Source organism: Peromyscus maniculatus, chromosome 2 (genome assembly GCF_049852395.1).
Source record: "Peromyscus maniculatus bairdii isolate BWxNUB_F1_BW_parent chromosome 2, HU_Pman_BW_mat_3.1, whole genome shotgun sequence".
Classification (NCBI taxonomy): domain Eukaryota; kingdom Metazoa; phylum Chordata; class Mammalia; order Rodentia; family Cricetidae; genus Peromyscus; species Peromyscus maniculatus.
In genome coordinates this window covers 7,674,902-7,700,914 of record NC_134853.1, presented here as the reverse complement: position 1 = coordinate 7,700,914, position 26,013 = coordinate 7,674,902, and the positions used below count along the sequence as shown (strand labels likewise).

Below are 26,013 nucleotides of genomic sequence, written 5' to 3'. Positions count from 1 at the left end.
CATGTCAAGAGTTGGCAGCAAGACTTACAGGTTTCTCAGCAGAGAGAGGCACATTTGAAGGTATAGTTTGGGAAATTATGAAAGTCATGAGGACCAGGTGGTTTGTCCCATAGGGAGGAAAAAGCGTAAATTGAGAAAGGTGCCAAAGACTGAGTCTTAGGCACCCTGCTGGTTCCAAACAGGAGCTCCAAAGAAAACTGAAAGGAATAGCCAGTGAGACAGGCAGGAACTTAGGGCATCAAAAGACCTTTGGAATCAGGATTCAAGAACTTTCAAGAAGAGGAGGTGTTACTATGTCACAGGCTGCCAGAGGTAGAAGATGAGCACAGAGTGGTCCTGGTGTGACCGGGATGTTGGCTGCTGGTGGGTCTGATCAGCACTATTTCGGTTCAGCTTGTCTGCATAGCCAGACTGCAAACCCTCGAGGGCTGGTTCTTCCTCTGCCTCTCATGTGCTTGGATGAGAAGCGAGTCATCCTGCCAGCACACTGTCCAGCATCTACGTGGGTGCTGAGGATTTGCCCTCTAATTCTCACAAGGGTTTTTACCCACTGCACCATCTCCCCATCCTCCAACCTAGGTTTTAAGTAGAAGGTAGTTAGGAACACTTGGGTCTTCATGGGAATGATGCAGGACAAAGGAATAGGATGTAGCAAAGGAAGGGGGATATGTCCAGAGGACCAGTCCCAAGACTGAGCTTAGGGAAGGAAGAGTTAAGTCCCCACAGGCACAGCTGGAGGCAGGATTCAGCAAAGATAAGAGAGCATCTTTCTTGTTAAAAAAAAATTCTTACTACACCATTCTATGGTTTTTATTTTTGTGTCCTTCTCTGTAATCCAGTAGGAAATCCCGTGAGGCCAGAGACTATTGGCTATCCATATTTGAGTGCTAAGCAATTTATACAAGATTCCTTACATACAAGGCTCTCTTTATTTTCCTTCCAAAATTTTCCGCCAGTGAGGACTAGTATTGCGTGTGTGGTACCAGAAACTCATGGTGTCAGGCATAACAGGTAATCGCTCTGAAATGTAACCACATCCACAGCCCAGCACCACTCTCTATAACCTGAAAAGCTAAATTTTAAAAGCAAATGAAGATTCATCACAATCTTCAAAACAATTAACATTATCCAAAATCTTAAACTTTGAAATTATCCTTTTCAAAGTCCTATCAGAAAATCTTACTGTCAAAACTTAATTTATGTAGGAAGAGGTATGATGCCAAATGATAACCGGCATGGTTCTAGTTTAAGGTTTAAAAAGAAAAGAAGGTACACATACAAAAATAAGACAAAAGGATTTCATTTATTAAAATATGAGAGATAAATAATTTCTATATAACTGGTTTGTTTCTGGATAGTAGAATGACAGATAGTGGAATGACGTCATCTACCACAAGGCTCTTCCCCCTGCTGTACCACTGCCAGCAAAATGTTTTTCCCACCTGGCTCTGTCTCCCAAATGCTGGATGATCAAAGGTGTGCATCACCCCTGCCCGGCTGTTTGCTTTTTAAATCTTATTTCCTGTAGTTAACAGTTATTATTATTAACACATTAGTGAAACAAACTAATAGAATTCATTAGATATTTCCACCCATGCATACAACATACAGGGAATGTGTTCACCCATTCTTTTTTAGACTTCAACTTCTCCTCCTGACATTGCAATATTTCCTGTGATAATATTGAATATAATCATGACTCTACTCACTTCTACTCCAAGACCTTGCTTATAAACCTATAGTTTATCTTATAGTTTTAGAGGTACAGAGCCTGAATTTATTCACTCAGGAGGCCATCCTATACCTTAAGACCTTCCTACCTATCAGACTTATAAGAAGGTTATACACTTCTTAGGGTTCACGAGAGGGCTGTAGGAACTGATACCTGCAAAACACATACATTGGGGCTTGGCACCCAGGAAACACTAAAGAAGTCATAGGTGCTATTGTCTAAATTTTTTTTCATGCAGAACACTGGGCTAGACACCTGAGGCTAAGAGGGAGAAATGGAAGTTATTAGCAAAGGGGCTAGAAATGAAGGGTGTGCACCATACATGCTTTGCTGCCTAAAAATATCATATAGAATTCTAAAGAAACCATACCAGATATACCAAAAACACTGCCCGTGGTCAGTCCGCAAGTACCGCTTACTCTCGGCACACCACTGAGTCCTTCTCTTGCTCCAGCCGCGTACATAGCCTCCATCACAGTTGCGTGGGGAGGCTGGTGTACTGTGAGCAGTTCAATAGCTACTGTAGCTGGATTTCCTCATCATAATGAAGATCTTGTCTTCATGGGAAAGGGTGTGTTTCTTCGTGTGGGCAGACAAGTTCTCCGGCACATGTTGTCTTCAGAATTCACGTCTTGAAGGGTGGCTTGTGGAATTTGCTGGCAGTGGTACAGCAGGGAGAAGAGCCTTGTGGTAGATGACATCATGTAGTCAGGCAGACAGCCCTCCGTCTGGGTGTAGTGTCGGGACGGAAGGCCCAGTGGGCTGCCTGGCTCAAGCTGCCAATGAGATGGGCGGGAGGGAGGGCTTCAGACTTCGGGGAATGCCTTCTCAGGACAGTCAAATAACGTGGACCTTGATTCTCCACCAACACTATGAGTCCAAGCTTTGCACTATCTGCAGTTTATACATGTGGATGACTGAAGCAGGATGAATTTGCCCAAAACCACTTGATTAAGTAAAGGGAAAGGTGACATGGAACCCCAGGTTTCTTTTTCAAATAGGTTTGCACCAATCTGTGTGGTAGATCACCAGGGTTACCCCAGGGGGAAAGAGAAAACATGGCAGGTTGGAGAGCTGTTTGGAAACCAGCTGTAGCATTTATAGGTACATGCAAGATCAGTAGGTAGGGATCCTAATTACTACCCTGCCTGACCAATGATGCAGCGACCCCAAGAGAATGAGCTAGCCTTGGAAGGAAGATCCTGTGTTCAAGTTGGAAGTTTTGGATATGCAAGGCATTCATGACATGTTCAGCAAGCAGTGTGATGCACAGATCTAAGGCTCAGCAGAGAGCACCAGGCAGGAAGTATCACCCATGAAGGTGTTCGCGGTGTCCCAGAAACGGCACAGTGGAGGGGAAAGGAGAATTCTTTCCAGGGAAGGTGCCTGCCCACAATTCTAGTTTGTCAACACAGAATCTGAATGTATTGAGAAAATTCCTGATTCAGGATCTCAAAGGACATAGTCAGGCTAATTGGTCACTCTAGGAGTCAATTAGTGTACGAGGCGGTAGCTAACCTGCCAGTGAGAGACTAGCTCTACTATGCCATGCTCCTGATTCTGTCGAGTGGGGCCACAGAAGGTGGGGTCCAAAACCCGAGGACAAAGAGAATGCTTAGAGAGGGAGATGCAGCTGTGCCCCCCCTTTCCACTGTGTTACCTTCACACTGTGGACTGACAAGCCCCCGGAGAGCAACAGGGGTGGGGTGGAGTCCCACAATTCTGACTGGGCACTGGACACAGGGCAGTTCTCCTCAAGAGGGGAATTCTGACTGCTCTTGGGGAGAAAGATGACTTTTTCATTAGTGAGCTGCACTAAGGTCAGTTTGTTTCAAAATTCTGCAAAATTGTCTTGTTAGTGTCGCCGAAATCCAGTTTCTAGTTTAGACTTTTGATTCTGACAGGTGCTGAATGTCCATCAATCTATGAGGAGCACAGGCACTTTGGAAAACCAGAGTGAACTCCACTGCCCCCCCAGGGAGTTGGAGTAATAGAAAAAGGAATTCAGTCTCTCTCTCTCTCTCTCTCTCTCTCTCTCTCTCTCTCTCTCTCTCTCTCTCTCTCTCTCTCTCTCCCTTTTCTTTCTTAATATTGAATAGCACAAGAGAAGGCCTGTAACTCCAACTTCCCACAAATGTGTTTAAGCTGTATCCCCGGGGGCTTCTCCCATTTCACTGTGGCTACAATGGAGTCTCTATGTGGGCCCCACTCAGTATTCTAACAGTGTCTCCAACGGGGGCTTTCTAACTCCTCAATTCTTCTCCCTGTTCATCGGCAGCTACTTTTTTGTGAGCAGGTGGAGGGCTGGGACCTGGGGAGAGGATGTTGCTTTTGAACAGTGTTCTTGTGTCAATTCCTGCTGCCTCTTTGGACATAACTAACCAAGAATTGCCTTCTGAAGGGGCCTATTTTCACAAGTTAAAGGAAACATGTGTCTAAGACACCATCCCTTTTAGAGTTTTATGCCTCTATTGGTAAGCCTTACTGGACTTGAAGACAAGGGTTTCTTTAAACAATAACTAAAAGGAGCTTGGAAAACTAATCATTGAAGACAACGTGTTAGCATGTATGAAGAGCACGCCAAGGATTCATGAAATAGAAATAATTTTCATGTGGTAACCAGAATATTTACTTGTAAATATTGGATAAATTATTTAAATTATAGGGGATTAAGATGAATAGCTCATACTTGCAATCATATTTCCAGCCAAAGGCTTGTAAGCAGAAGCCACCCTCTTAAAGTGGCCAATGCCTTCTGGAAACTGTCAAGACATACTTTTCAAAAAATGCAGGGGAGATTTTAAAGTTTTATCCCGGTTGAAGTAAGAAACTAATTCTCTGGCACTGCCATTAGGAATAACGATTAAACAGATGAAGACACTCCACTCTCAAGGAGTTTATAATGTGGTAGGTTGGGGCTGAGGATGCAAATAAGGCCTGTGTGTACTGAGAAAGACCACTCAGGGGTAGCAGGAAGAAGCAGTGTGGAAAGGAGTGGGCTTTAGAAATGAGGGTTGCAAGCTGAGGTATACAGTGAGCAAAACCAGATAGCTGGGTGGTTGTTAGCCGCTAGAAATACCTACAAGAGAGAGGCGATGGATGAATGTCATGTGTCTGGCCATGGACATTACAGTCATCATCTATTTCAGCCTTAGTTATCTTCAATACTCCAAATTAAGAAGAGTCAACTTGTTTGCTATGCTGCTAGCCATTGCTTGGCTAAAAGGAACTCAGAGTATGCACAAAATGAATGCTACACAGTAATTCAAAAAACACAGTGGATGTAGTGGACAGCCTGTAATCCCAGCACTCAGGGTGGAGAGACAAAGCGATAGAGATTTCTAGGCCAATCTTGGTTATTAAAGAGAGCTTGTCTCAAAAAAAAAACCCATAATAGAAATCATCATGAAGCTGGGCAGTGGTGGTGCACACCTTTAATCCCAGCACTCAGGAGGCAGAGACAGGCAGATCTCTGTGAGTTTGAGGCCCACCTGGGCTACAGAGTGAGTTCTAGAAAAGGCACAAAGCTACACAGAGAAACGCTGTCTCAAAAAACCAAAAAAAAAAAAAAAAAAAAAAAAAACAAGAGAGAAAGAGAGAGAGAAGAAGAAAGAAAGAAATCATCATGATAACTCAGTGATAGATCACACACAAGGCCCTGGGCTCACTCTCCTGTGCTAGGCAACCACACACACATAGAGGCACATGCACAGACAGACAGACAGACCAAAACAGAGACAGAGAGTAATATAGGTGATAATTGATATTATAGGTGTTGTCACATATTACTGAAAGATGGGGAGAATTCGTCCTAACTAGGATTTACCTGCTTGTTTGCCCATGTCCTCTGAAATGTAAGCTTTATAACAACCACAAGCAATTTGGGGTCAATGGAGGAGTGAGGAGGAGGGTACAGCATGATGAAAGATGCTTAATCATTTCTGACATGTGGATGGGGAGTTAGCTTCTTTTATACATTTTCCATGAATTTTCTGTGTAGGCTTATATCGTTTTACAATCAGACAGTAATTTCATTTTCACAAACTTTTATATAATGGTGGCATACAGTAACCTTATCAGTTAGCTTCTGGTTGGGTCTACTTTCCTAACTCAACCTTGCCAATCACCTGGAAGGTTATGTTCAGTGATATCCACATGCTTGGTCCATGGTTAAGAAATACATAGGGAGAAAAAAATATGAGAAAAATGCTGTGTTCCTCCACAGATATTATTATATGGCGGGGCACCCCAAAGATATCTGCAGATGTCTTGTTATTGTCTGCTAAATGCAGAGTTTAGGAAGACTAAGAAGAGCACACGACAGGGTCTCATCCATAGCTGGTGCTCAAGAATGGCAGTGACTATTGTTCAAAGGGTGAGTTACCCAGAGAACCTCAGAACTGCAGAAAGAGACCAATACAAGCTCAGCTGAGGACTAGGAGGAAAGAGGGCGGAGAAAGAAAGCATCATAACAAAATGTAGACGAGCCTGTCGTCAGGGGAAGGAGGGCACTGAAAGTGGTGGGCAGGGCATTCCTGACTGCCCAGGAGGGACAGGGTTGTGCTGGCAAGCTTCGGGTCATCCAAAGGTCTGGCTGTGTTGGAATACACTATTTTTAAATTTAATTTTTCTGATGCACCAACTGAGTGAGACAGAAGCAGAAGTATAGTGCATTGCTCCCCTCACCCCCCCCCCCAAGACTGTGTTCTGCATGTACAACGTCAAGGTGCAGCACAGAATGGGTCCAAAGAAGGGTTATGCGTGTATCCTAGCACATTCCCTGGTGGAAAGCCATAGCGGCAACTGCGTTTCTCTTCAGCCGTTCTCCATTTCTATACAGATGAACCACCAGGGGTAGCATGTTACTTGTTTGTGTGTGGCTGGGATATAAATAGGCGGCTTTAGTCATGACTAATAGCATGCAGAAAAAGGATAAATAAGTGAATTCAGAATGTGTCCTATATGTACTCTAGTGATACTGGCATGGTTCACATAGAGTATGTATAAAAAGTCATGCTTTAATTGATACATAATACAGTATTTTCCCTAATAACGTAAATACCCAAACATATCTGTGGCTCTAATTCTGGAGAATGGGAATATGAGTATGAACAAAGTTTGTCCTCAGTTTTCCTCTCAGGCTTTCAAGGGTTTGGGGCTCATGGGGCTCCTCATACTGGTGGGAATGGACCTGCTGGGGCAGGCAGCTCTCACCAAGTCCAAACGGCGCGTGAATCCTTTACCCTCATCGAAAGACGGTATCTTCTAACAGGAGGCCCAGGCAGACTGGCGTGGGGTGGTGGGTCTCCAAGCCCACTGGTACTTGGAAGAGCAGATATTTTGTGAGAGTCCCCTCAGAGGGCCCCCCTACCCTCAGGGTCCACTGACGAGAGGTGATGACGGGACCCTTCCGGCAACTCACAGGGAACCTTTTTCCCCTTTCAAGTGCCTGTGTCCGGTTCTGCATATTTTTCTTCCTGGAGTCAGTAATAATTCCATGGCAGAAACACTAGTTTAGGAATACTGTGTAAATCAGTTGACTAAGGGTACCCCAAGAGCCTCCTTATTCTGAACCACACAGTCCTTTAGACACGATTGAGTGTTTCTTACCACTATAAGCTTCTCTGGCTGAATAAGCTAACCGAAGTTGATAAACTAGCCTCTCTTCAACTTTCAAACTTCAAACTTCAGCCTCACCCAATGAAAAGAAGGAAAATTACACGAGAATATTTCTTTAACAATTGTATTGACAAATGGTTTTCGGTTAGAGGTGAATCTATGGCCACGAAGAGTGAATATGGCAATTTGCATTTGTTGCAAAGAACTAGAAAGCCTGTCAACTTGCTGCAGGGAAAAGAATGCTCTCTTTAAAACGTCACCCATTGTAGTTTTCAGCTTACTATTTTGTGTATAAACAAAGCAAAAATGTCCTGTGTAAATTAAAGTGTCCCCTGAAACACTTTGTGGATAAATTCATATGGGGCTCGTTTTCCTCAGGTGGCAACAGGGGTAAAAAGAAAGTGACTACAGAAGGGGATAAAAGGTCCCCTGGCCTGGGTGTTTTTCCAGACTCTGCCAGCAAGGCTGCGGCGTAAAGAATGAGTCTTATGAGAAAGTGATTATTCACAGCAAGCCTTGAGTCGGTGTCACTGTGAAAAATTCTTCTCTCCTCCATACTCTCAGCAGGAATAATAGATCTAAAAGAAAGGAAACAGGAGTTACAAAGAACACTGTCTGCTGCCAGTGACAAATTATGTGTGCAAAAATGATGGGCAAGGCCATCGCAAATCGACAAATCGGTTCTGCAATAAATCAAAGGCTTGCCCTGAAGAGCGCCTGTGAGCTGACGTTCAGCGGTGGTATTTTCATTAAATGTGCACTGAGTTCTCTGGTTGTAATGTTGTTGATAATCGTTATTTTTTACTTTAACTTGGCCTTTCAGTCTTTCATCATCACAGTTTAAATTACATAATATAGTGTAAAATGCATGCAATAGTGAATGATAAAATTGCATGTTATAATTTGAAATCGACTCAAACACTAACTCATCACCGTACATTATAAAATGCCACAGCCTCTTATATTAATTAAATAATAAACAAGCTGTGTATGGTTATCAGCCTTTACATACAACTTCAGTGCTGTAGGCAGAACACACTGAAACACCTTGTGCTATTACACAAAACAGATTAAACCATCAAGGGTGTGGAGCCCAGAAGCAGAACACAAACTTAGCATGTTTGAAGTCCCCAAAAATTAATAAAAGATGGATCTTGCACCAAATTGTAAACATTCATTGAACTTTTAAAGAAAAAATATTTAAGTATTGATATCATTAGATCAAATGTAGCTCTATCATAACTGTCAATTAGATTAATCCATTAACATTAGAGACATAGCATGAAAATATTTTAAATAAGCCCACTTTGTCTTAAAAGTTTATTTTCAATTCTTTCTGGCTTATATTAAGCAAGACTTTTCACCCTAAGGTTGAGAGTGTGGATAAAGACAGATAGGTTTAATATAATCATGTGGTAAAGGAAGTATTCATGGTGAGAAGGAAGTCCAAACCAAGAGAGACTTACATGTCGTATTTATTAAGACTGTGCCTCCAAAAAGTCACGATCTTCGCATGATCCCTGTGTGACTTGGAAAGCCACACGCTGAAGTATTATTAAATTGACATCCTATTTTAATTAGCATATTTTAAGGGGATTAATATAAAAATATTAAAATTTTGAAATGTTTTCCATTTTCTAGTTATTAATAAGCATGGGTGTGCTGGCAGATTTTTTGGATATTTTAATGATCATAAATATCTGTCCCAGTTACAGCATACACCTAGCATACAGCTTAAATGCTTCAACTTATCTTTTTCCTTAACTTGCCATCTGTAGGCACTTTCAGTAAATACCTTAATCTCTATGTATTTTATGGCTATTAGTATAAACAGATTGAGAACAAAATAGCAAACAGCTTACCTTTGTTAAAACTGCTATAAATCAAATCTTGGGTTTCTAATACAAGAATCTAGGTCTCCCTCATAATGTAAACATGATTGGAACGAAATTCCCCTCTCACTTAGGTAAGTCCCAAAGGATACATTTGATAAATACAGTCAAATGCTGTTTAAAAGTGAGAAACAATAGCAACAGAATGAGTGTCTTTCTACAAACTCAATAATGAATATTGCAGCAGCTATTTTCAGTTTCTGAGACTTGAAGTCTATTTGTTTTCTCATTGGCTTGTGCAGTTCTGTCATCATATTCCTATCAAAACAGATAATGGATATCAAAATAGTGATTTCAAATATGCACTGAGGCCAATGGTATGCTGGACAGATCATTTAGAGCAGGAATTTGAAGATGTTTTCTGCGTTTGTTTTAATTCTGTAACTTGCATGTCCCCAAATTCTCAAACATGGAGGTAAGTTTCAAAAGTCCCTTGTTCTTCATTGCCACTCCCCTAGCTGTAGGTCACATCCCAGGAAGCTTTGCAGAGGGACATCAGGAAGCTATGGCTATCACTGGTGTGCCCAGATAGATGACAGGTCCAACCAGCCAGTGCCAGTGAAGGGGCTTTGGATGTCATGTCTTCCGTGTCTCCAGGCACTGGGCTTGTTCTGTGGCACCAAGTTAGGGAAGTACAGGTAACCCTAACGTCCCTTGTGTCTACTTGGATGTGCTAAGGGCTTGGGCACATGTCTGGAAAGCCTTCAGGATTGACTTAGTATCTCTAAATACACATCTCACCTGGGCACACTCCTTTTCACAGATGGGAGGAGGCAAGGAAGAAGCTGGTTCCTGTAAATTAACTTCTAGAGTGTAGGAGCTCAACCAGAGAAGCTGGACTTACATACCAAATCTAATCATGAGCTAATTAGAAGTGGGGTCCTTCATCTCTTCCACCTGTGAAGGACTTGTTTCAGGGCCCCCTCTTTCCCTCCTTGGACTTTCTGAATCATGGATGTTCTTGGGAGAGCAGACGTCTGGGGTATGCATTTTACCACCTTTTCCCAAAGAAGTTATCAAAATATCCAAGGAGTCAGAAGTTGCTCCCCAAAGTCACCATGGAATAATCACTCGATGAAAACTTGTCACTGGCATACTGATAACACTGGTCCCCCTGGAAGGCCACTGTATGATTCAGACTTTCTATGGAGACCGTTGTGAGCAGATCTGCAGGGATCTTGTTTTGTGGGGTTGCTTGTTCAGTTGCTTTTTAAAGTTAAGCACTACTGGTCATTTGGGGAGATCAGCTTGATGACCATTGGTGTGGGCTCGTCTCTAATGCACTGCACTATGTAACACACGGAGTTTCATATTAAGAAACGTGAGGACTACTTTTCAGCAGCTTAGAGGGCACGAAGGTCTTGAGCACGTGTCCGTATAGTTCTGTAAGGAGTTCCTATCTATGAATGGCATTGTCTGATGGAAGGTAAGAGGGGGCACAGAAGCCAGGGGTTGTGTCCTCAGCCTTGGCCGTTCCCAGCGGGTCTCGGTAGGTATCGCTGGTGCTAAGACATAGTGACTGACCCATGGGGCTGCAGAGACGGCTCAGCAGTTAAGACAACTTGTGGTCCTTGTAGACGATGCTGGTTCGGTTCCCAGACTCCACACGGCAGCTCACAACCATCTGTAATTTTAGGTCCAGGGGATCTGATGCCCTCTTCTGATCATTGCAGATGCCAGGCACACTTGTGGTGCCCATACACACTTGCAGGCAAGACTCAGAAACATAAAAGCAAAATAAATATTTTCTCTAAAAGAGGCAGTAACAATAGCTAGCCATCCCATGACTTCTTCCATTTTCATTCTGGACAGGAAGGTATTGAAACAATTAGAAGGCAAGACAGTTGTCTGTTTTCTCATGGTAAGTTTGGATGACTGACAAACGCAATCGGGGTCCTAAGAATGTGGGCAGGGTAACTCGACTTCTCTAAAGACACACTTCTAACATTCTCATGTTGTTTCCATCTATAATGCCTCAGCATCTTCTTAGAGCCTCTGTTTATTCAAGGGCTTCAGATTTACTCCAAGTTTGTGTTTCCAGGTTCATGGTCAGAGGTAGAGAGCATCAGTGTGCTGCCCGTGACGTCCATCTACTTGGCACTGAGAATAAGGCCCATTGTAACTGTCTTAATTCTCTTTATTAATTTTCCTAAACTAGCTTGAATCGTGCGGTGTACTTTTACATAATTATGGTACAAGCAAAAGGCTTGGGGGAAAGAACAACCACTACAGTATCAAAGCAGAATAAATATTTGCAGAAATATTCTGCCATAAGTTAATATTTTGCATAAGGGGCCCTGTACAGAATCTGAGTTATTCCCGGGGCTTGATCCAAAAGAACAAGGCTGTGGCCCACCCCTAGACACCCAGAGATGATGACGGATCAGAAAAAGGTCAGCTGGAGATGCCATGCCAAGAATAAGACAGAAGGGACCAAAAAGGCAGAAAAACAGTGCCGCAAAGTCCTGAAAGCAAAAGCCCGTCTGCCGATGACCGTGAGTTTCTAACTCACGTGGCGCTCTGCCAACTCCCCGCCCCCAAGCTGTTTCTGCAGCCTGGTGTGTTGGCTGGTTCCCCAGCCGTCCATGTGAGCATTTTACAGCCTGGCTCTGTGAGTGTTAGGGGGCTACAGACTGAGGGCCAGCAGTGCATGCATGCAGCTTGCTTGTTTTATTTCTCTTCGTCCTCTCTGAATCATAGTGAAGGAGAGTATGGAAGGAGACATTTGGGGCCTGGTTGTTAGTGTTGATCTGAAAGACAAGACGGAAGCCTATCGGGTTAGTGAAGAGCTCATGGGCCCATCCCCACACCTAGACAGCTGCTGTCTGCCCCATCTGCTCCTGCTGTGGAGACTGTAGCTTAACCTGTGTCCCAGGCCTTCATCTTTTTCCTACTCACAGTGTGCTGGTGTCAATGTGACATGCTAAAGCCACACTCTTCACCACACACACTCATGCTCTGTATGCACTTTGTCACCTGGTAAAGACCTAGTAACAGTGTGTGAATGAGTCTCTTTCAAGGCAATGAAGTCTCCTCTGACATGTCAATCATTTAAGGACCCGGTGTTGACGTAAAGGGTTGGAGCTCACACTGGATGATGGAGGCTGCACACCCAAGCTCTTGGCTAGAAGAAACAAACAGGCACATACCCTGGGCCTATTTGTTATGGGCAGTGGAGGACACACTTCCCAGCTGGAGTCCCCTAAGCTCCAAGCAACCGACAAGCCACAAAGAACCCTGGTCCAAACTGACAGTGGCAGTACAATGTCCGTGTCCCATAAACTTGGGGAAGCCTGGAAAGATGATGTGAATTGGAGTCCTAGGGCCCTGAGCTTCTCAGAGTCCGCATTTCCCATCTATAAATTAGGTTAGAACTAAAAGCTCTTGAACCTTCTCCCACAAGCACAAACTAACGGCCTCCCTGCCTTCTCAGGAATTCCACAAGAAATGGAAGTCAAGTAACCCTTATCCAAAATGTTTGGAACCAAAAGTATTCGGGAATTTTTAAGTTTTTCAAATTATAGAATATTTGTGTATGCATAGTGAGATAACTTGGGAATGTGACCCAACAGAAAATGTACTATTATTTCATGTGCACCCATTATACTTAGCCCAAAGGCAATGATAGGCAGTATTTCGTCTGTGTTTTGACTGCAGACTCATTGCCTGAGAAGTATAGAATTTCCCACATGTGGCATCTTGGTTCAGAAAGTTTAAGATTGTGGGACATTTTAGATTGTTTTTTTTTGTTTTTTTTTTGTTTTTTGTTTTTTGTTTTTTTTTTTTTTTGTTTTTTTTTTTTTTAACTAGGAGTGATCAACCTGCAGAGGAATTATCTCTTAACGAAGAGGTTTGGCATTAATGGGAAGGAGGGGTCTGCAAGGCACACAAAAGGTTAAGGCAGAACACTCTGGTAACCAAGTATGGAGGAGCGGTCAGTGAATGGTGCTTCAACACTTCTGGACCGGGAGGGACCACCCTAGGATAGGAAGTGGCTGTGCTTGAGGGATGTTCAAATTTAGTAATTACTGTTACATTTTCTTAGCAAAAGACAATCGCAGCTTTGCACTGGCCCCTATCTTCCTCAGGATTGTTAGTGCCATTTGGCTCTACATGTGACTGGTCAGATTAAAATGTTAGTTATGGGCTGGCAAAATGTGTCAGCAGGTAAAGACCCTTGCTGCCAAGCCTAGTGACCTGAGTTTGATCTCTAGGGCCCACATGATGGAAGGAGAGAACTGACTCCGGCAAGTTCTCCTCTGACCTCTACACATGTGCTGTGGCCTGTATCCACACACATATATCACACACACAATAAAAGTGCATTTAAAAGTGGTTTTAAATGTTATAATTCTATATTCTGCTATCCAGCTGTTTTTCCCTTATGCAAAGTTTCTAGCTTAAAAGTCCTCAGCACAAATAACATTTTCCCCCTTACATATGATCTATTTCCAACTCTACACCAATTCTGTGTAGATTTGGGAATCCAGAGAAACAGGGTTTCTTCACCAGTCTTCTCTCTTGCCTATCTGGGCTGCTGGCTTGGTCCATGAAGCCTTGTATGTCACTGAATGCCATCTGTAATTTTTGAGAAAGAAAATGAAGGCTTGCCCAATAATTGCATCTTCTCTTAACACCCCAATGCTGTTAGAAGGACAAGGTCTGGCAAGCCAGTCTAAGACCCTAAAAGTTGTCTTGTCCTGTTATCACAGTGCAAGGGACCCTTCTTAAAATGTCACCCTTTATCTGCACATGAGAGTCCCATCGTCACAAAACTAACCAAGCTAACATCAGTTCCTCGGACCTCTGCAGTCTTAGCAGAAGGGGATTCATTTGGACTCCAGAGCTGCTGTTGCCTTGACCACAGGTAGAATCAATCTGTCTTTGGAAGTTAGATCAGACCTTTTCCTGCCACACCGTGAGTGCATTGAGAGCAACCCTGTCCACAGCTTCCGGGGCAGTGCTGTTTGCCGTGACCTCCATGCCCAGTGGCTCTCTGGGTTCTTTCTTCTTCTGCCTCAGGGCTTTTGAACTTGTTGTTCCCTTTGCAAGGGAAGCTTTACAAGGTTCTTTTCTCTGAGCTCATCTAGCATTGCGTATCCCCCTTGGCTGGCTGTATGTGTCCTGCACTTTCAGCCTTACCAGACCTACTAGGTGGGTCGTTTGCCTGTCCTCTTGTTGCGTGGCTCCCCCACTAAGAGGCTAGTTGGTAGGGTGCGGTTTTGTGTTCCGTTCGCCATTTTGTTTTCAGCACCAGAAGCAGTACTGGAAGGAAGCTGCTCTTCACAGACTATGGCTGGAGGAGTGAGCACCAGCTTGGCAGCCAGCTCAGCTGGGCAGACGTACAGACTCTGTCCGGAGTCCTTGCAGTCACTAGCTCTGCCCCACCCCTTGTAGTCACGGGGTCTCAGGCCAGAGAGTGGGAATCTCTTCGTACTCTCCAGCCTCAGAGCTGCACGTTAATTTGTAAAATATGCCCACTTGGCCATGGTCCCCAGAAGTGTGAGTGCTGCCCCAGGACTTGCGTTCACCAGTGGTTTCAGCTCCTCACAGCCCATCACATACTTTCTGAAAGTTCACCTCAAAAGCACATTGCCAGCGTGTTTGGTATGCTTGTGGAATAAAAGCTTATTCCCCCCCTTGGAATTCTGTGTGCCCTGCTCTCTGTAGTAAGCACCCAGCTTGAGTTTCTCAAGACCTATTTTTTTGGCACCTGGAAATGGATTTAGCTTCTCTTTTTGTCTCTCAAATCTATAGAACCCTTGTGGCTTTGAACTTTGTGTTGTTTCTTGGAGCCAGGGTTCATTCAGCATAAAACCAGGGGCTCTGAAAAGGAGCCCTGGCCTCTTCCCCCTCCTCCCCCGTTATCTAGTTCTTTAAGGCAAATTTGGAAATTATAAAACAACCAAACCCAAATGACCGTGAACACCTAATGGATTCTTTCAAAACAAACCAAAAGTATCCGAAAGCCCTGAAAGACAGGGTGGCTTCTGAAAATGGAGAGAAGAAAGGTCCATCCTCTGGGACGGAGTTCCAGGGAATAAGAGCGAAGGGAGGGAGGGGTTCCAGTCTGGCAGTAACACACGGAGGACAGGCAACACATGGCGTGTGTAGGGTATTGAAGCCTCTTAATGTTCTCCAGGTCTCGGAGAGTCTTTGAAACTTCTTTATATTTTAATTTGTGTGTGCGTGCCCGTCTGAATGCTAAGGACCAACCTGGGACTTCACACATGCTAAGAAAATGCTCTACAGCTGAGATACGCCCCCAACCCCAGAAATCAAATATTTGATAGGCAATCCAGAGCAATTATGGCCTTCCTCATTACTCACAAGTTCACAGTCTCAGGAGTAAATGGATCCTTTTCAGAGACCCTATATACTTGAGCTTAAAGCACTGATGATACTTTTCCTGTTGTGCACTAGACAGTAAGAGGCATTTTCATTCTCCGAGATGCCACCTAGGCCCATTGAGAAGCACTTGATTTTTGAAACTCTCCTTCCATTAAAATCATTACAAAATTCCCCTGATAAGGAAAATGCCATTGTTGCTGGGGCCTTTGTTTTAACCAAGTCTACCTTGGAGAAAAATCTGCACTGCAGGTAAAAGCTTGAAGCTGTTGACTTTTGATTAGAGTTAAAAGACACTAAACAGGCCTTCACGTGGGGGTCCAGCCTGGGACAATGAGATATAAACACAGCTATCGGTAGAAGCAAAACACTGGGTGTGGGGAAAACATGTCAACAATGGGTCCTCAACTGTGTTCGCTCACTTCCCAGCGGGTGGAAATTAAAACAAAATCAGTCTATCACAGGCTTCCTTACACCCTGCTTTCCAAACAACCCTTCCCATCTTAGCGGGGAACTAACTCTCAGCCAGTTTTGATTCCTTGAAGTCAAACCCACCCACCCTCCTTTTTACACATCTTTAACTCGCCAGTTCCTGACTTGCACAAGAGAGAAAAGTTCTCTGAAGGCATTGCGGGTTTTCCTTATGCTGAACAAGGAAATTTAAAAACAACATAAAAATTGCATTGCTTGATAAAGTTCTGAAATTTCTTTTCCTGAGTCAGAAACCCTTTAAAGCTAGAATTATGTTGTTGAACACACAAATAGTTGTTCGCTCTTCTAGACTAAGGCTGGATTGTTGATGCTGAGAAGCAGTATGCCTGCTGTCTGCTGAGAAGGACTCATTTTGCAAATGTTCAATTCACAGTCAGCGCGGAGGGAAGGACTCAGCCCCGCTTTTCCTTTTTTCTTATCTGAGGTCGAAGACCTCGGGAGAGCCGGAGGAGGGTTACAAGGTCAAAGTCTTTTCCTCCTTGGAACTGGCTGCTTGCTGGGAGAGGGCTGCCTACAAAAGAGAGGCTTTGGGGAGAGGCTGGGGGCGGGTCGCATGCTTAATGCTGTGAAGGCACAGCTGGTTTGAATTTCTTCCCACTCCTGTCTGGTGCTGCCTTCCTCACAAACCCATGGAGAGGAGGATTTGTCCAGAGGAGCCAGCGACATGGAGAACCCACCTTCTATTACTACGGTGCTTTTTGGTGGAGCTGAGTTTGTTCACTGGCGGAGAGACGCTAGAGTTAGTTAACTCTGTCTGAAACCTGCCAGAGCCTTTGTCTGGAGAACCCTTTCCTAATAATATTTTTAAATGAAAACGCCAATAGAAATGAGGATCCTAAGGTGCAGTGGGTTATATGGAGACTGAGTAAAATGGCAGGGGTGTGAGCAATGTATAAAAGCAAGCCAAGTGTGAGGATCACTCATTTCTGTACTAGACACCTTCTCTATTTCTAAATCACTCATGTCGACAGAGGGCCACTTCTTCCCACGGCCACCACAGGGGCTGGTCATAGAGGAAGAGGAGGCTCACTTGGTGCTTGTGTGTGAACAGGTGCAGAAACTGGGGACCTATGCAGCTGATCTTCAGCCCAAGACTGTGACTAGATGTTCTGAGCGGTGCATGCGCCGTGTCTGCTCACAATAGTGTTATTCTACAAAAACTAGTAAACTCGGTGCTTATGTATGTACCACAAATATGTAATGCTAGTAAAAAGAACAGGAAAATGTTTGGTGAAAGCACACCATATGGCTTGATTATTTTTATTTAGTTTTGAAGTCTTCCACGCTTTTTAAATCCTGAGCATGTGGGTGCACGTGTATACACACACTCAGAGAGAGAGAGAACAAGAGAAAAAGAAGGAAAGAGCAAAAGAAGGAGAGAGAGAGAGAGAGAGAGAGAGAGAGAGAGAGAGAGAGAGAGAGAGAGAGAGAGAGAGAGAATAAAACTCACATCTCTCAAATAAATAGTAAACCAGTAACAGATTTCTTGTCTGGGCTCCTCGGCACACTGGCCTCAGGCTCTGTTGGTGTGTGGCTCAGCAGCAATCAGAGGTCATAATATCATTGGCAGTTAGCATCAGGTTTAATTTTTCTAGCATGTTGCATTTACCAAAATGTCTGGTTTCAGTTAGGCCAGGCACTCTGTGAATCAAGCTTTGAGCGGTATGGTGTGTTTAGGTACCTGAGGTTTATGGAACACACATGCTAATTGTTTTCAATCACTTTCCTTTCTAAACACAACAGTGTGTTTTCTAAAGCTGAGTAGCAGTAGTCCTTGATGACACTGCTCATTTCTTATAGAAATGGGCCCCAAATAGGTAAAAATGTCAATTTAACAAGACTGCCACCTACTGATGGACACAGTTGAAAAACATGCCAGTTAAGGTGTTTTTAAAATAACTGGTTTGTTTGTTTGTTTGTTTTAAAGGTGCTTCTTAAAAATTAACACACACACTTAAATTGCATTTTAGGAATGTGACCAAGTCCATATAGACGATGTTTCATCGGATGACAATGGCCAGGACCTGAGGTGAGCACCTTGGTACCCAGACTGACCATTCCTCTGTGAAGAGTGGAATTGGTCAGCTGATTCAGACACGTTTTCTGTTTGACTAACTCTGGGCTTCTCTTGACTCTAAATAGCACATACAACTTTGGGACAGATGGCTTTCCTGCTGCAGCCACCAGCGCTAATTTGTGCCTGGCCACCGGTGTCCGCGGCGGTGTGGACTGGATGAGAAAGCTGGCCTTCCGCTACAGACGTGTAAAAGAAATCTACAACACCTACAAAAACAATGTGGGAGGCAAGTGGCTGATGGAGGCCTCTGTGGGCTGCCTTCAGATAGTCTAGATAAAATCCCCAAGGTACCACTCACTCTGGGGCTCACATTGCTGGGTATAATAGAAAAGGACAGTTTCATCTAAGTAATGAAATTCTACTACAATTTTGTGACAAATATAAGACTAGAGTCAGCTGCCTTGGCTACCTAGTGCCATTCCCTGACCAGCGGTGACCTGGGGTGAGTTCCTTGACCTTTCCCACACTCAGTGGTCCTTCCCAGAAAGCCTTGTTCACAATACAAGATGGGCTATAACTTCCACTCTTCCCTACCCTGTGTTGTGTGTGTTAACCTGAGTCTTTTCAGTATGTTCACAGCAATCTAAGTGGCTTGAGTGTAAAGGAAATAAGAGTCCGGTAATAGAAGGCAAGGTGTATAGATGAGGCTGTTTCCAGGATGGCTGGATCCAGAAGCTCAAGAGATATGGTGCCTTCCTCCAGCTAGGAGCCAGTCCTAGGTCAATCACTCACAGGAGGTGGCAGGGTGATGCCCAGGAGTCAAGGCTTCTAATTCACCAGTTATTCTCTCAACTAGGGAGGGGAAAACATCACACCATAGAATCGGACAAAATTCCAAGACTCACTATCCCTAACCCGACCAAGGACACGCACCCACCCCAGAGCCAGAAGGGGCATCAGCTCTACTCTTGGTCCATAGTTAGAGAGGGTCCATCAGAAGAAAGGGCGGTGGGAATGTCAGGACAGGTGTTCCCTGCAAACTAAACAACAACATTGCAACTGAATGATAGCTGAAAACTTTCAGCTTAAGGACAGTGGTGGTCTCTGCAAAATGTTTTTTCTCGATGGATCTGCATGGCCACATGGGTGAGCAGGTGGTCTCATGGGCCTTTTCCCCTCAGGTCTGCTCGGCCCAGCTAAGAGGGAAGCCTGGATCCAGCTGAGGGCCGAGATAGAAGCGCTCACAGACTCCTGGCTGACCCTGGCCCTGAAGGCGCTCTCCCTCATCCACTCCCGGTGAGGCGCCCGTGGGCACGGGCTGGGAAGCAAGTGGGCCTTGCTCAGGCTTTCTTATCTTGAAGACTTATTCGTCAACAGTCTTCCTTTCCTCTTTGTGTTCTCATAGGACGAACTGTGTGAATATTTTAGTAACGACGACCCAGCTCATCCCGGCGTTGGCCAAAGTCCTGCTGTATGGGTTAGGAATTGTGTTTCCAATAGAGAATATTTACAGTGCGACTAAAATAGGTGAGTTCTTTATGTTTACAGCTAGTCCTTTTTCTTGAGGCCAGTGTGAATGGGAAGGCGATGAATGAAACTTGTTTTCGGAATTCTTGATGTATCAGAAAAAGGGAAGAAGAACAGGAAATATCGAATATAACCGGTGTAACCGAGTGATGAAATGTTACTTTACTGGAGAAGGTGAAGACTGGGCATTTAAGATACAAATGGTTTAACATAAATTCTGGGCTATTGTATTTATTCTTTTAGATAACACCAACACAAACATTTTGTGAGCTGAAGCAAAAGTAATACAAACCCATACAAAGTGAACAACAGTTCATCATAGTTCTCTCTATTCTACTGGAAATGGGTTTTTGTTAGTTTTAGCTCAGTATGTGTAAAAATTGACCTCTCACTTCAATTCTGGGAAAACAGAAAAGGGAGGCTCCCACAGGGGGAATACATAGTTGGGAGGGGCGGGAAGTCTGATAAGAAACGTAGTTAGGATATCAACTAAGGAAAAAAAAGATGAGAAGTCCTGACTTGTCCTCAAGGGGAGCAAATAACTACCTACAGTCCATTATGACAAAAAAATATGCAAGTGAGCCTCCAGCAGGCTTGTCCTAGATGTGGAGAACATGTACTAGGCATTTTGCATGTTCATCTTTACATTTTACAAATGAGGAAACATAAGCATCCAGGCTTCAGTAGTCAGGGTAAATGGCGAGGAGCCAAGCCTCAGGTGGCTCTGTTCTGAAATGCTCTCCACAAGGTGATATCCTGCTAAGTGCCTGGCGGTGTGCAGGGCTGAGGAAGCTGTTGCTCCCAGCCAGGAGGGATCAGAGGTCAGTGTGAGCAGAAGTTAAAATGGCATTTGCTGGGTAGAGAAGGGCAAATAAGAGGGTTTATTATCAGAAATCAAGGGAACAGAGAAATGCCATGTCAAGGGCCTTGTGATTGTCCCCGAGTGGCTACTGTGCAGGCCTCATGAAATGCTGAGGCTGGGGATCAGCCGCCAGCATACATTTGTGTCCTGCATCTTGCTGGAAGGCAGAAAGAGGATGATGTCCTCATAGGTGGAAAGAAGGCTGTTTCTGACTGCTGACTCCATCTGAAGACAGAAGGGCAAAAGCAGATTTCCTCAAGTCCAGCCTCTGTCTCCCCAGGCTTTCAGTGCCCTGTATGTCTCCTTCAAAGCATTTGCTCAGTGATCACTGAATTCCTTATTTGTTTATAGTGTGAATTGCCCACCAGATTGCAATGTTCCTGGGGCCTTTTGTCTCTCTCTGTCATCACAATTGCACCAGTGCCCAGCATTTAGAATGTGCTCAAGGGAGGTTTTTGAATAAAAAGGAGCAAGGCCTGTGTATGGAAGGAAGCTGACGCGAGTTTCTTATAGGCAGTGGGGTCAGCATGGCCATGATTAACCAGGAAAGTGGGGTTTATCATGACAGGGATGAGTGCAGAGAGCCTAGGCAGATAAACCAACCACATTGGAAATCTGCCCATCTGAAGTCGAAGAATTACTCATGCTCTGTAAGCTAACACATTTTCTAAGCGAACATAATAAAAGTCGAGATCGAAAGCCCTGGGATTATTGCTTCTTGTGTCATCCAGTGAAGTCAATGTGGAGGTCACTGCAGGGAAGGGGCCAACTTCATTTTTTTAATATTTCATGTGAAAAAAGAACCTCTATATAACCCAAGGTTTGCAATAAAACCTGTAGGTGACAGTACACAGGGAAGACATTTTCTTTTCTTTTCCCAACCAAACTTCACCCTTAAATAATCTTTAAGGGATTTGCAGAGTTGGGGGATAGATAGGGTGTTAGCCCAGAGGAAGTTAGCCTAACCTGTGAGAAAGGCCCTGGGTCTTATCCCTAACACTGTAAGAAATAAAAGAGAACAAAGAAAAAACTGTTTACATTTTCATAGCCATCATTTGAACCTTCCTTTCTGCACAAGTCAAACACAATACAGCTTTGCAAAATAGCTAATTATTTTCCCATCTAGAGGAAAAATGCTGTTTGTCTATTTGTTTCTCAAAGTGATTTAACATTTCACAGTTTAGTGGAGAACTAAAGCATTGAAAGGCATCTTTGACTAAGGCTGGCTGTATTACATTCTCTCAGATGCAAACGAGAGATCTCAGTGCAAAATACAAATATAAAGCAGACATTTGTTTAAGCAAACAAGCAATTTGTTCATGTGTATATCTGATCCTCATTTGAAAGAGGTGCAGGCCCTGCTCAGCCATTCACGTTGGAGAACTGTAAACTGTCCCATTGTCCATTAAAATGACCTTATTGGCAGCTGAGACCTGGAACACCGATCTCTTCTGAGAAGAAACAAAGCTGGCATTAGCTGCGGAGATGTGCTGACAGCGCAGCCGCCAGCCGAGTCCGGAGGAAGTCCTGACATGGGAAAGATAGCAGACAGATAACGGTGTTCTGTTACCTGTCCCCTGCTTTGCCTCTAGGAAAGTGCTTGGTTGAGCAGGAGATGGCCGGGTGAAGTGGCCGCAGTCTGTGTAGTACCCATGCCCGTGATATCTGGCATTTACTTTAAGAGGATGTTCATGAGACATCTTCAAGCAAAGACAGTAGGCCTTGCGTGGTTTTCTATCCACCTGCATGTGGAGAGAGAAGCCTATGCCAGTGTGTGATTTCTTTTGCTATACCGAATCCAAGTTGAGTGGTTGTTTTTATCACTCTCACTGGTCTTGTATTATGTTCAGCTTGATATAACAAGTTTTTAAGTCAAGTTAAAATAGGCTGCCAGAATTGCATGCCTTTTTAAGTCTCAGCTTGGAAGGAAAGAGTGTGTTACTACAATGCAGTCAGCACGTGTGCGCACGCTCACACACACACACACACACACACACACACACACACACACTCTGCAATGTTTATGTCATAAGTCCTTTAGAAAAGAGTATTTCAGCCAGGGGTGTCCAACATTTTGGCATTGAGACATGGCATTGTCAAAGTTCATGCTTAAGAATTGTGCAATGGTACAAAAAACAAAAACAAAAACAAAAACCCTTAGAATTTAAATTTGTGATTTTATGGCAGGCCACATTGATAGCTATCTTGGCATCATGTGGCCCAGACCACCAATTTTCAAGAGTCAGCTAACATACTACTAATGCATACACAACCTTTACCACATCGTGCTGTCTTCTTATCTCTCAAGTGGTGAGACACATTTCCCTGGGTGAGGTGGCGTGTAATCAGAAGCATGAACAAAGCGTCTGTATAAAGCTTCCCAGCATGGTCAAACTGGGCTACCCAGCTGTTACACCTCTCTCCTTTGCTCCTACCCACTAGGAAAGGAGAGCTGTTTCGAGAGGATAATCCAAAGGTTTGGAAGGAAAGTGGTGTACGTTGTCATAGGAGACGGGGTGGAAGAAGAGCAAGGGGCAAAAAAGGTAAGCCTCCCCCGCGGGTGCCATGAGCAGCCTCCGTCCTCAAAATGGACTCCTTTTACATACGGGCATTTTCCTACCACAGACTGTGGAAGGTGGAGGATCGTAAACGTGGAGAGGGGCAGCGTAGAACCCTACTGACATGAGTGAGCATTTCAAGTCGTGGTTGGTCAGGAAAGCAAGCGTAGCGTTGCAGCCACCCTCCAGAACACAGGTGGCACCCATACTCTCCTTCTACCTTGCATACAGGGAAGACGTCGTCAGGTGGCTCCCATCTCATTACCCAGTCCTGGTGCTGCCTCTCACCCTTTCAAGCAACACTTTAGAAAGATGTTTGCTTGTAGTCAAGCTGGCATGCAAAGATGGCATGAGTTCACTGCCCTAGAAGACTTGCACCTTCTTTCATAAGGACAACATCTGCCTTGCTTGAAGCACTGGAAAGGGGAGGGTGGCCATGACCGTAAAAGCCACTTGAAGACGTGCCCTGTGGCCCATTACGGGTGTCCCGGCTTCTGCATCTGTAACTTGAGCATTCCCCTAGCAGAAACTGTCTCCTTTGGCATCTTGCTGCAGTTCTTAAAGGAGAGGAGCCCAACTCCTTACTCAACACTCAGGGTCTTTGCAATCTTTACAACTTGTCTTTCTGGTCTTTCTCCATCCTCATCCAACACTGCAGTCACATTCGTCTGGTGACCGGCTGTCTTAGTCCATTTTCTGTCACTATGGCAAAATGCTTGAGATTAGATAGTTTATAAAGAACAGATTGGTTTGGCTCAGTTCTGGAGGCTTGAACATTGAAGAGCATGGTGTCAGCATCTGATGAAGACCCTCTTGTTACATCATAAAACAGCAGAGGACATCCCCTGTGGACACAGGGCAAGGTCTTTCTCCATCGTTGTAGAAAGTCTGTAATGTCACATTGCTCCTTTTTACACACACAGCCCACTCACATCATGAGCTCAGTTTAAAAGATCCTCATTACTGCCTGCAGTTCCCGCCTTCCACTAAGGTCACCATAGAAAATTCAGGATGATTTCTAACCTGTGACCTCCGGGAGACATATTCAAACCATTCACACCTCTCTTTTGCCATGCCAATTTACATTCCTCCAGAATATTTTTCCCAAATCCTCTGTCATTATCTGGCATGTTTCTCAAAACTCATGTCAGACATCTTTCATTTTTAGGATTTTTCTTTATAATAGTGCTCAATTTTACTAGAACAGGAGATATTGTAGTGGAAATAGCTTGTATGCCAATCCAGGTTACATATGACTTCCAGCTTTGCTGTCCATTTATTGGGTGACTTTGAACCAGTTTCTTAAGCTTTCCATTTCATTTTACTCTGTCTCCCCAGTGGGGATTATCACAGCACCTAGCTCCTTAGCCTTTTTGACCAATTAGATCCACTAAGACATGTGACTCTCACAAAGACAACAAATGGCAACTAGGATTACACAAATAATTATGAATGTCTTCTTTGACAACAGTGATCTTGGGGTGGAGGTCTTTTGTTAGAGACTCTACCTTCAACTTTCTGATTTATCTCTAAATCTTGGTACAGTTGTACTCCATATTTCTTTAAGGACATCCTGTCCTGACATGAATAAAGCCCCTCCATTCCCCCACAAACTCATTCATAGGAGTCTGTTTTCCCCCACCATGATGGATACAACATATTCAGTTCTCTTGCCATTTGCCTAGTCAGAAATGGCACATTCATAGGAGTCTGTTTTCCCCCACCATGATGGATACAACATATTCAGTTCTCTTGCCTTTTGCCTAGTCAGAAATGGCACACAAAGTTCAGGTCTCAGATGTAGCACTGACTGTCATGGGTGACATGTAGCAGCCTTTTCATAAGCTCTGAAGAGAGCTTCCTTCACCTCCAGTGACTCTGAATTCCAATAAGAGCACAGACACTGGCCTTATGTCCATTCATGACAGAAGATGCCACTGATGTGCTTGGCACTGGCTGAACCACACACACACTTGGCCTGTTAGTGCTTAATAGGAACCACAACTGTTGCTGGGTACATTTGTCGGCCTGAACTTAGAGTTCCCCAAACTCAATCCTGGAAACTGAAGAAAAATGGTTGGTGGGAATCCAGACTCAAGTTGTCCTCCTTGGAACGTTTCTGGAATTCCCAAGGCATATCCCTACACAGAACCTCCTAGTGGCCATAAGGGCCTGAGGAAGAGTTGCCCCTTTGAACAATGTGGCCCTCCTGAGCAATCTGCTCTGCCGTGGCCCTGAGCCAGCTGTCCAACTGCCCTCTGAGCTGGGTCTTCCAAATTTTAATTTCAGGAGAAAGTTACCAGAGTGTGGCTTTCTGGTTTGTGTTTCACAGGAGGAGAGCTGTAAATGTGTTCACATAAGATGCAAAAGCAGGTAAAATCCCACTGTGGGCATGTCTCTTCCTAGGTCTTTCTGAGATGTTTCTGAGATGGGTAGACCTGGTGAGCACAGCATGGAAGGCAGGAACTCCTGGTCTGATGCAAGAATTCAAAGGTGTAATAAGACTGCATTTTCTGTCCTCGAAGGGCAGACAAAATTATCTCCACTATTTATCTTTGGACATGTTATTATTATTATTTTTTTTACACCAAAAAGAAATTAGGTACCTACCAGCAGTGAACATTCTCTTTGAATTTTCATGAATGGTCTTTACTTTGATTTTTGAGAGTGAATGGATGTATGTGGTAAGTGGGGTGGGGGAAGAAGCTCCTTGGACCTTGTGACCTGCTTATGTGTGTATAAAAGTGCCAGCTTTCAGAAGGTTAGCATCTCATACCTTGCAAAACATTGAAAACCCTGTGTAACAGACTACATAGCCTTTTCAAGACAGTGTTTGAGCTCGTCTTGAAAAGAAACTAATTTTTACATAGTAATTCTTCAAATATGAAGGAAAAGACAGGGACTTCAGAACTGGTGACATATGTGAGTAGCTTTTGAGCTGAGTTGTACCTAGAAGTGAGGACTAT

The 26,013-nt window shown here is 44.1% G+C and overlaps 1 protein-coding gene across 26 annotated transcripts in view; it reads left to right on the top strand.

Moving 5' to 3' along the window:
• Eya1 (EYA transcriptional coactivator and phosphatase 1) overlaps nucleotides 1–26,013 on the top strand; it is a 312,966-nt gene that overhangs the window by 278,629 nt on the left and 8,324 nt on the right. For all 26 annotated transcript variants that reach the window (XM_076563734.1, XM_076563733.1, XM_076563735.1 and 23 more), the window contains 5 exons: nucleotides 18,054–18,112; nucleotides 18,226–18,386; nucleotides 19,282–19,396; nucleotides 19,506–19,627; nucleotides 22,932–23,032. In XM_076563734.1, coding sequence (XP_076419849.1) covers nucleotides 18,054–18,112; nucleotides 18,226–18,386; nucleotides 19,282–19,396; nucleotides 19,506–19,627; nucleotides 22,932–23,032 — 558 coding nt within the window. The remainder of the gene's footprint in view (nucleotides 1–18,053; nucleotides 18,113–18,225; nucleotides 18,387–19,281; nucleotides 19,397–19,505; nucleotides 19,628–22,931; nucleotides 23,033–26,013) is intronic.